We start from the raw sequence: 11,661 nt of genomic DNA on the forward strand, positions 1-11,661 counted from the left end.
CTGTTTCATTTGATCTCAGATGAAGAAAAACGCGCTTTTCCTTACTCCTTGTGCTTTTCCCAGAAAGCGTTTTTAGTAGGCCTACTTGTAGGCCTAGGTAATTATGCAAAACCCAGGCCTAAATAAAAAATTAAAATTGTCATAGTATGTAACTCAAGTTAAAATAACACTTTTCATTACTCCTGCAGCTTAATCAAATATTATATGTCATTTTAAACGACCCATTGGTATTAACATGGTAACATCAATGTATCTGTCTCTTATACACATCTTTGGGTTCTGTAGACGTTTGTTGATGACCTTTTGACCTCCTGAATTCTGCAATGAGATTTTCGGGTCGATTCAGCCGAGACGGCCCGAGTGGAGTTTCATGTAAATGTTTCGTACGGAAAAAAAAATCGCAAACGGCTCGAACGACAAGCTTCCAAACGGCATTTCACAGACGCGTTTGGGAGCTTGTCATATAACAATAGTAAACGTGTTTGACCCGTTTCTGTCGTTGGGGATAATTTGTAGATCGCGCCTAATTCGTCCAAGGAATTTAGTGGGATTGTCTTTAACAAACTGAATTGGCTCATTGTCTAATGAACAACTATTATTTTTATCATTATTTTATAGGAAATAGCTCTTATCTGGTCTAGGGTGAAGCCCTTAGCCCTCGTACTGAATTCATCAAGAATTTTTTGATGATTATTAACATCACTAGTAATAATCGGCAAACGCTTTGGCAATGTGAGGGGATGGCAGAGAGAATTTTGTTTATCCCAACAAATTTTAGGGAGTGGCCTTTTGGGAGGGGTTGTTTCTCTAAATTTCCTATCAGCCAAGGCAGGTGCCAATTTTCTTCTGTAAGTGCTATCTCATTGGAGTGAGATTCTCCTTTACATGTGAGGTACACTGATCCATCATGTTTGAATCCTGAAATCTTCCCCAGGTACCATCCTGGCCTGGGAATACTTTGTTTAATGTAAACATAGGACACTTCAGGGGGTAATCTTTAAGAATTTTAGACAGGGAAATTTAGACGTCTTTGTTTTCCCTAACAACATCGAGAAGCGGATTAAAAGCTATGAGGAATATAAAAGGGGAGAGTGTATCTCTTTGGAAGATACCCCTTCGAATACTTATGTCTATAGTCTCCCATTTGGCACACTTAATTTTAACTTTTAAATTATTATCTTATAAAGATAAGAGCATATACAGTTCACAACATCATAAAAGTTCAATACACCTAGTTTAAAAATCAATTCGTGAGGGACGCTTCCAAAAGCATTGGCCAGAAACGTCACAAAGGCTTTAAAGTTATACTTTTCTGCATCTTCAGTTGAATAGCATTCAACGACTAAATGTGTTCTATTAGGCCATTAGTGCCTGTCAGGAAACCTTTCTGGACAGATGTTTCAATAATGTTGTTTGTCGATAAAAATGTTTCCAAGCGACCAGCGATTATCTTGTTTAATAGTTTTGAGATGCATGACGTCAGAGGAATTGGTCGAAAATTTGAAGGGTCATTAGTATTCCCCTTTTTATATATATGGCACACTTCACCAAACGACCACGATGTAGGTGGGGTTTTACCGTCTAGGAGCACCTTATTAAATAAAGTTGCCAAAAAATGATGGCTGCTTTGAATATGTTTTAAATATTTGTAATTTATTCCATCTGGACCCGGTGCTGACGACGACGATGATTTCTTTAACATATTTTTTATGTCCCGAGGTTTAATTGCTTCCAAATTAAACGGTGTGCTTATACACGGAGGTGTAATGTTAGATGGTATTCCATACGTTTTACGGTAATATGCATTTATCTGCCTTAAAACGATGGAATTTCGTCAGCATTATTGTTCATTGAAATACTCTTAGCGAAACAATAAGGGTCATTACGAAACAATTTTTCTTGTCTTACCGTCTGTCTTGCATTGTCTGCTTCCTTGGTAATAACATTGTGTGCGCGAATTACCTCAGCAAAGTTATTATGGCTCGGCCCATTTATATTCCGACGCTCGTTGTTCTTCAGTTTAGTTGCTTTCTCCCTAATCTTCTGAATGCGCCTTTTCCTATGTGGACCATTATTTTGTTTTTCATAAAAACCATGATTTAATAGTGTTGTTCTTAATACATTACCAAATTCAAGAGCTGCTGCTTTAGGTCCGATAATGTCTTTGCACAGTTCTGTGTGTATTGGTGAGACAGCGCATTTAAAGTCTGCATTAATTACATTCCAATCCGGCCGACTGGATTCGAACAATGGTTTCATTGCGAGCCGTACAGGTTGGATAAAAACGTTGAAGCACTGTGTTGATAGCCTAGCTTTAAGAATCCACAAAAAACACAGAATTGATATAAAAACACCAAAATTATAACTTAAAACATATTCTAGAGTAACCCTGTGAGTGCCAGAACATCAGTGTAGAGCTTACAGTGGGGTTAAACCCGGGATATTAAGGCAAACACTAAGAGCTGTTATAAGCGGTCGACTCCATTCGTCAGCCTCATTGTGTGTAAATGCTTAATTACACACAATACTGCCGATACTACCCACGGAGAAATAGGAGGTTTTAATTAATGCATTCTTTATTGCTTATAGGTCGAGGCTTACATTCATGAGATTGATGTGCACGATATAAATCCAATATTATACAAATAGATAAAGTAATTATCTAAAATGTGTATTTTTTTGTAGATTTTAAAGGGAAACACGGATCAAAACACCAACGTGACACAAATGTTCCAATCTACTATTTACACTCAATTCATCCGCATTTGTCCAATGGAATGGCATATCTACATTGCTCTAAGATTTGAACTTCTTGGTCCACTTCCAGGTAAATAATATTTCATTCTTTCAAAATTGCAATCAATCAGCTAGTCTGGAAACGAATGGTTTCCACATTTCAAATCCGCAGATGTTCTAAACGGTAGTCTCTTCCCACGTTATCACAGCGTAAAATAATAAATATAAATGAAATATAATATCAAGTTGTAATCTGCTGTTAGTTACACACATCAGGCGCGTCGGAAGCAATTTTAATTGGGCCTTCCAGATGCGACAATCTTCACCCCTCTCAACTCACATTGGTCTATGCTAGAGTGGGAAGGGGGGTGTGGTCCGAATGGAAATCATTTCGTTAATAAACTATGTCCTTACAGGGGCATCATATTCTTGCCAGTATTACGCAAGAAAACCTTACATTTACAGAGAAGATAATTATTTCTACCCACCTATAAGGTACCTAGAAAAACTCTTAATTAGGTTTGACATATCACGGAAAAATATAGATTATTTCAAGGTTTCTTTATTGCAGTGTTGCAGTCTTTCCAGAGACTTCCATATCACAGATAAATGGATTGTAAACTAATCATTGTGAGTGTGACAGATTATTATCGCCTGTAATTAAATAATAACATAATAAATAAACTGCCGATAAACTTCAAGCAGAACTTTGTAACATTAGAAAATTTATGTTATGGAATGGGTACCCTTTAAAAGTTGTTAACCATGTACTCAATAAATTACATGAACCTAAATGTATACATAGGCCTACTGATGATAGCTTGATTCAGATTTGGGTTAGATTGCAAAGAAACACTTAGTTAAAGAGGTAAAATTTATAACATTATGGCAGTATAAAAATGTCTCTCATTTTATATCTACTAAAGATCAAACCTTAAGGAATATTATATATTGTTAGTCTCAAAAGTGCTGTTGTTTTTTACTTTATACTTTCTTAAGGAATATGGAGCTCCTTTGTTTATCATCTTAAATGTCCAGGTTGTAATAGTGATTATATAGGAAAAGACAGATAGATGCTTAATAACTAGACTAGAATAGAATAACTAGAAAGAATATTCTTCATGATTTGATAGTGTTATGGTAGGTGAATCCCATTGGGAATAGGAGTTTATTTTCCTTTATAACCTTCCACCTCTATCTAAGAGTAAAACGGAATAAATAAAATATCATATACAAAATTGTTAGGCATTCAAATATGTTTTAGGTTTGCAAGGTATACTTGAAAATGATAGTGTAGTCTATAATGTAAGTAATAAATTAGGTTTAATATTTTCTAATACTAACATTATTGACAGTTTGCAAAATTAGACTATACAGTACTATTGTTTAAAGAAGCGTTTGCTCTATGTGCTGCACCATTGCTTAACAATGGACTGAAAGCTTCAAAGGTAGCTTTGATCAGTAGGATAAGAATACTTTGATCTTTAGTTTATTCATATCTATGTCACCCACTAGGGGTAATGTTTTAATTGATCAAACACCTTTGGTACTTGTGAGTATAAGCTTGCAAATGTAGATAATTTTCCATTCCTGATGATGACATAATTAATGTCAAAATATTGAATCCCGACACGATGGCGTGCATGTCGATACTTGGAGTATGTATTATACTATCTTACCTGAGATTAATCAGTGGACCTTTTGGTTTTTAGGCCTACACTATTTACGCTATATTAAAGGTGATTTTCAAGTTTGTATAAATGGTAAATACCACGCCATTCTTAAACTCTATTCCAGCCAGGAAACGTGAAGTCATACGTTTTCTCCCTTACTTTGACCCCGGAGAGATGCTTGTATCTGATTGGCTTTCACACAAAAGAGGTCCCAGCTCGCTGGTGACCCGCTAGCTAGCGGCTGTTCACATGGATCGAGAGCGAGCTGCATCGAGAGCCGCTCGAGAGCGGCTTGTCGTGGGTCACCCACGACAAAAACCGCTCTTGAGCGGTTGTTCACATGAAGGCCCTACTCGCGAGCCAATCTTTCGCTCGCGAGCGACCTAAGACATGTGAACGCGGTATAAGTTCACGGTCTGTAATCTAGAATTACAATCACCACAAACTTGTGATCTGCATAGAGTATCTGTGGTCTATGCTTTAATACAGACTATTCTACAAACAGGGGCAGTTAATACATATAGCAAAATCTAACTTAACACCGACCAATTTCATTGCTCTATGGCTACGGTCACACTAGAGTTCGTAATGTGACCGCATCTGCACCGACTCGCGCCTGACGTGACCTCGATCTCAATCAACCTATCTTGACCCTGGATCGACCCTGGCGTGACCGAGATTGACATTTCCTCGTCGGCTGTCGACCAATCACAGTCGATGACGCTGTTGCGTTTAGAAGTTCTTGAATTAAAAACCCCCGAGTTCTTCATGTGTGTTCAATCAAGACGCAATCATTACTTTTCATAAAAGTTAATTCAAATTTTAATTAATAATAATGCGATGGATTTGGATCGACCAGGAAACTGCTGACCTGGTAGATTTCTGGGGCCAACCCGAGCTGAGAGACCGGATAGAAAATAAAAAAACAAACAACAAAATGGGAATTTTTGGCGTGCTTGCTGACAGGCCAGTCTCTGACATGAGAAGAGAACGACGGCCCAAATTCAAACAAAAGTGAAGGCATTGCGAGCCCAATACAAGTTGATAAAAGATCAGTTGAAGAAGAGTGGTTCGGGCACGTCTGGTGTAAAATCTTTGATTGCGATCCACCCAATCACACGCGCGTATATCGAATCCCGTGAAACAGAGTTGGCGAAACTCTCTCTTTACGGCTCTGCTGTTTCGACTTTCATAATTTAGAGGTCAATCCAACTAGTGTGACCGACCCAGAATTTCCAGGCTTGAGACGCTAGTGTGACCGTAGCAATTTTTCCTAAACTTACAAATTATTTTTATGATTTACAGCACTGATTTATCCGTGTTAGATCTAAAAAGTGTCTCAGCTAGTCCTTACTGTGTTTGACAAAGTCAGCAGGGGGTTCTGGCCAGGGCTGGGCAAGTTGACCTTATTTACTTTGATTTCTCACTTTCATTTGAAAGTGTTTTCCACCAATTAACCTTACATAAATTAAAGTCTTACAGTATCCACTCCAGTCTTCATTGTTGGTTACAGCAGGGAGTTGTTATATAGTGACCGGAGATCCAACGCTGGCCTCTAAACAGCGACCATAGCCTAAAGGCACAATAAACCTATTAAGAACAAACGAACCGTCAATTACGAAAGCCATTTACGAGCGATAACAAGGCCTTTGATGTACTATCATACAGACCGGCTTCAACAGCGCAGCACCGCAGTGGGAGGCGAGGACATGAACAACAAACCAAGTGTCCGATGTTACTCCAATAGTAAAACCCTATGCGCAGTTTAAAGTTCATAGTTCAACTATTGTTCTTCGGATGCTCTGTTGATCGGCATTTCGCGGCCTATATTTCACCGAAAAAAGCAAAAAAATCCGATAATTTTTCGTTTGTCTGTACTCATACGAAAATATAGCTATCATTTATGATGTCTATAATATTAGATGATTTTTAAGCAAGATTGAAACAATTTCCTAACGGTTCCTATCGATGAAACCTCGTGTTGTTGGTGCGTAAACATGTGTTCGTACTCCTGCTACTCAACAATAAACTGTGCCCATGCGTGTTCGTAGAGAAAACCTCATTATATATTCGATGATTTGGCAGGTGGTGACGTCATTGAACATGGTTTTTGTTGGCGATAGTTCCTGTTTAGTGGCATAGGCCTATGTTTTACATGTATAGGTTTCATGGTTCGATCAGGGAGTTAGATTAATCCTGATTTAATGATAAGGAGTTGGGTGTGTGTGTGTTATGTTTTTTTATATTTTCTGGTGTTCCTCTTTTAATTAAATGTTTATAAAATTAGTTTTAATGCTTTACTTTATTATTTTCAGACGAATATTAGTGCAGTGTATTAAGCAATCCAACTAAATAATATGACAAAAGGCGTTATTGACGGAATGAATAACTGATAAACAGAAAAATACATAAGAAATGATATGATATAATGATTATCAGTATATTTATTTAGAAATAAAAATGAAATATAATAGTTTCACGAAATTACTTATTTCTTAGATATTATTTTAACGATGGATTCTATTTTACATTTTACCACTTCCAAGCAATAATTGTCCAATGGACATATGCGCAAGATGTTTATCTCAAAACACCTCACCCCCTTCCACCACCACAACCCACCCCTCATGCACTGTTATGTGCGGATAAATCTAATAATTTAACCCGATTTGAATATGCAATGTGTTAATAACAGGGGCGGTGCCAGCGTATGAAATCTGGGGTGGGGAAGTGAGTGGAACGGTACAATATGGGCGGAGGGGGAGGTCCCCGATGAGAACTAAGTGGGCATGGTCAGGCATCCGTTAACATTTTTCGAAAATGTGTTTCAAGGGAAAAAAAATATAACGATTTAAGGGTTTCATTCTTTCATTTAATGTAACATTTTGGAAAATGAAGAAGATACAAGATAATACGCATTCAAAATAATAAATCACTATTCTTTATTGATGGTATAATTCTCTGAATTGGAATTTGTGTCATAATTCTTGTAGTATCGTATACAGTTCTACTTCTTTTTGGTGTTCGTTGTGCCGCAATGAGTACCGAAAAGTTCTTGTAAGACGAGTACAGTAATGACAAACAAACTATCAGTATACATGCTACCCGACGGCAGCATAATTGAAAGGCAGCCATTTTTCGTTAAGAAGTTTATGAATTTGTAGAATAGGACTAGTCAACTCTTTAAAGTTAAAAAATACAGATTTCAGAATGGGTAAAACATGACAGCTCCCTGGTAAGGTGAGAGAGATGACAAGACTGCGTGCTTAAGACTGCTTCTTTGAAATTGTGAACGTTTGCATTGTCGCCGGATGTTGGCTGCATTTCGTCTCCATAATCCTTTAGGACTAGCCTAGGCCTAGGTCAGTATTCCTAGATAACCACTTTACATCGAAAAAAAAAAAACACACTAATGTTAGCATTATTTCCGTTAACTTTTAATAGAAAAATGAGCTTCTTTGCTTCATTCCTTTGCTTTAAATTCTAAGCAAACTCGGATGACCAATGAGCGGTCTACCGTGTGACGATCTATGGCAGGATTGCGTCATTTTATTGGTAGGGGTACAACTTAAAGTAATTATGTTAACGAGAATTTAATGTGCGAATCAATTGGCTTAACGATCGCCCTAGGGGCCGGTCTGTAACATGGTACAAAGGAGCCTGACTTCGTTGGATCTCTAGTCACTATAACAACTCCCTGGTTACAGGCATATCTCTCTTTAACAGATAAGCGGAGGTCCAAGTGCCTAAATTGTGCCCTTATATTCTTAAGTCTGTACACACTAAGCACACCTTGTTTTTTTGCTTGCTTAATTCATTAGTAAACATATTTTGTTGGTGTGCTCTTGCAAATTTACTGCGGTCAACTTCAAATTCAAGATGGCGTCCAAGATGGCCGCCATAAAAAGTTTGAAACATATTTTCATGTGTTACTTTTAAAATAGCCAATCAAATTTGTTGTAATAGTGTCATCTGAAAGAGAATTAAATTGTCTTTATAAAAAAATCATAAAAAAGCTAACATGGTAACATCGATGTATTTTTAAAAATTAGACAGCGACGTTCTCTCAGAAGTTTTTCTGTAGACGTTTATCTGTTGATGACCTTTTGACCTCCTGAATTCTGCAATGAGATTTTCGGGTGGATTCAGCCGAGACGGCCCGAGTGGAGTTTCATGTAAATGTTTCGTACGGAAAAAAAAAATCGCGCGCCGCCACCCAAGAAAGTACTACTTTGTTTTTAACATGTGATTGGAGAGTGCGTTGGTTGCGTGTGGCGGGATCTCTAAAGATAGATTAAATTTCAGACATATCAGAGTTAACTTCGTCGTTGTTGTGTCTTATTCCTTGATTGAGTAATGTAATGTAGTTAAAGCGCTATACCGCGCTTTATATAAGATATTAATAATAAATAGTAATAATAATTTAAGCTGTACTATCAGTCATTAGATAATGAGCTACTGTTTTTAAAAATTGTGTTTTGAGGTATTTTCGTATCTTTAACCGATAGTACATTTTTAATATTATTGAATATTAATTTATTGTTATTTGTCATTAAATAACGGACTATGATACAAAAGATAAAAATACGATATCACACGTGATCTGTAATCTAAATATTTATTTACATATGATATAAAAGTATCAAAGGCATTACCCTAAATAGGGTACATAAAAAGCATTTGTTTTAATTACAAATTACCGTACATTGTTAATTAATTGCATAAGTAATCAAAGAAATGTATTATTTTCTTAGTTTGGCATTAGGCATAGATAGGCTACATTAAACCATAGACTTAAATCGTGATATGAATTCTGCGATGTTTCTTCTGCGCCCATCTTTTCACGGTACTTTCGAAGTCAAACTTATCAACTGAAGGGCCATCAATTACAATTCGTACTAAGCCGTCCAAACTAGCCTGACTTAATCTGTTTCTGTGTACAGTCTTGATTAATTTTAGCTGTGAAAATGTCCTTTCAGAATCAGCAGTATGGCATGGCAATGTTCTATAAATCATAGCTAGTTGAACAATGTTCGGATATACTTCACGTGTTAGTCGAGTTTTGCACAGGTAGTCCACTATCGCGTCTGGCTTTAATTCAGGTTGCTTCAACAGCGACTTTTTGAAGTGTGTCCATTTGTTCACTATCGTGGAAGTAGCATCAGAGCAGTTGGTTTGTGTAGAAAGTGTTTATATAACGATGTTATACTGTCATTTCCGTAAGTGGCATCAGCGGAGCCAAGCAGTTTTGGGTCGAAAACATTGAACTGAGATAAACATTCACGTCTTCAGTGCGAAATCTATTAGAAATGTTCTGTATTAAAGTGTCAATGTACTTGGTGCGAATATGCTGCTCGAAGTATGCTTTGTCGTCACTGAGCTCTTTTACATCAATGTCGGCTGCTTTGAGGCGGTCAAGTAGTTGTGGGAGTTGCTGCAGATGTTCGCCAGTGGTAGTCTTCATACTCTCGATGGTCGTGATGGTTGATTTAACCAGGGGCTCGATAGAACTGTATTCAAACTCTCGCGCTTGAAAGGCCTTGCTTAATTTACTGACTAGTGGCAAAATATCGCATATTTATTATCATTATGATAATATAACTACCAAACAGATACAGTATAGGCCTACCTTACTGTAGCCTACTGTTATTTTGGTTAGGCCCTATAAAAAATATTATTAGTTTATCACCCTATCTGGGTAGGAAAAGTGATGAGGTAGGAGGCTTTTTTTTTATTTTTTTTTATTTTGCTAAAGCCAAATATAACCCTTGGTTTGTTTGCTGGTGCATTGATATTCAAAGTAAAACATGATTTAGATAATGCAAACAATATCTACTAACTATTTAATAAAATAAATGAAAAAAATAAATAAATAAAATTTCAACAAAAAAAAATTTCAAAACAAGTTTTTTTTTTCCAAAAATATTCGTTTTTCCCCAGTATCATAGAAGGCATGCGCGCGAAGGGTGATAAACTAATAATTTTTTTTATTGGGCCTTAGACTTGTACTTCTATAGCCCTAGCCTACCCTAGGCGTAGGCCCTGTCTAGGCTTAGAAACCTGTGGCAAGCCCATTACTGTAGCAGCAACAGTCTCCACCCAAAAGACTAGCAAACAAAAGCCAATATATTCAATAGGTTTATGCTCAATATAAGTAGGACTATTAAAATGATAAAACATATTATTGATAATTTTCAATGGACATTTTTGGTTCCTATGCATGTAATGCAATAGGAACTATTGTAATCACTCTTGCTATTTCCTATGTTTTTTATTGTGTGTAGTGTGTGAGTGTGTGTGTAGACATTTATGCAAATGGACATGCGTCAAAGAAAAGTTTTCCGAAATTTTGTTTTACATCGCTATGCGAAGATCGATGTGAAGTTTCTGCAGAGTTCAGTCAGGGCTCAGGCTAACCGACCGGAAAGTCGGCATGGATGAAACTATTTTGGTTTTACGGCAAAAAAAATTCAACTGCTGTAGGCATAGGTATTTTGAAGAAGGCCTAAAATAAAACCAAAATGTTTTAATACTTGCTGAAATACATCGTTTTTTTCATTTAGATCTCCATTTTTCACTAAGTCCATGCAACGTTTTTTTCTGTTGTATACGTATGAATAGTCATGAAGGTACTATATCCCCGACAGTTGGCTGTGCAGCAATGTACCCTTTGAATGCAAACTGAAAACAGGTGAAAATATAAAGGCAGCCGACTGTCGGGTACATAACGACTATCTAGCTTTCCATAAAAACGTGAGGCCTAAGCTAGGCCTAGTTCAGTATTACTGCGATGCGAGGGTGGTTAGATCGTTCAATCAATGATATCGTGTTATCGTCTAATACAATTAAATAATGTGTGTAATATTTAAGAATGCACCACGTGGGTCGCTTTCTTTGTTATGCGGTAGTAGTATACGTAGCAGAGTGACGGCAGAAAGCTAAGCCTAGCCCAGGGCCTAGATCGTGTACGTTCTTGATCATCGTAATGAAAACTTCGGGGGACAGACGATTGGGCCCAACTGGTGTGGAAGATCGGATCCAAGATATTTTCAAATAAATTGTTGCCCTTAGCAGGCCACTGCCAGCACCCCCACTTCTGATATCGTTCCAAACTACTGTAAAATGAAAATACTGTATACCTAGCTAGGCCCTATGCCTAAGATATTTTTCAAAGAAATTTGCTTAAAATGTTACTGCAATTTGCCTGTCGAATTACATTACCAATGTGGTCTGAAATCACAATTTTGGGCCA

General features: G+C 37.1%; 1 protein-coding gene across 1 annotated transcript in view; it reads left to right on the plus strand.

Annotated features, from left to right (window-relative positions):
- The window catches only part of LOC117113446 (hyalin-like), an 87,979-nt gene that overhangs the window by 7,989 nt on the left and 68,329 nt on the right, over positions 1-11,661 (plus strand). The window contains exon 2 of the mRNA XM_033256781.1: positions 2,686-2,827. Coding sequence (XP_033112672.1) covers positions 2,728-2,827 — 100 coding nt within the window. The 5' untranslated portion in view covers positions 2,686-2,727. The remainder of the gene's footprint in view (positions 1-2,685; positions 2,828-11,661) is intronic.

The sequence above is a fragment of the Anneissia japonica genome, unplaced genomic scaffold (genome assembly GCF_011630105.1).
Source record: "Anneissia japonica isolate Jap-2015-1 unplaced genomic scaffold, ASM1163010v1 scaffold493_len2256704_cov171, whole genome shotgun sequence".
NCBI classification, from domain to species: domain Eukaryota; kingdom Metazoa; phylum Echinodermata; class Crinoidea; order Comatulida; family Comatulidae; genus Anneissia; species Anneissia japonica.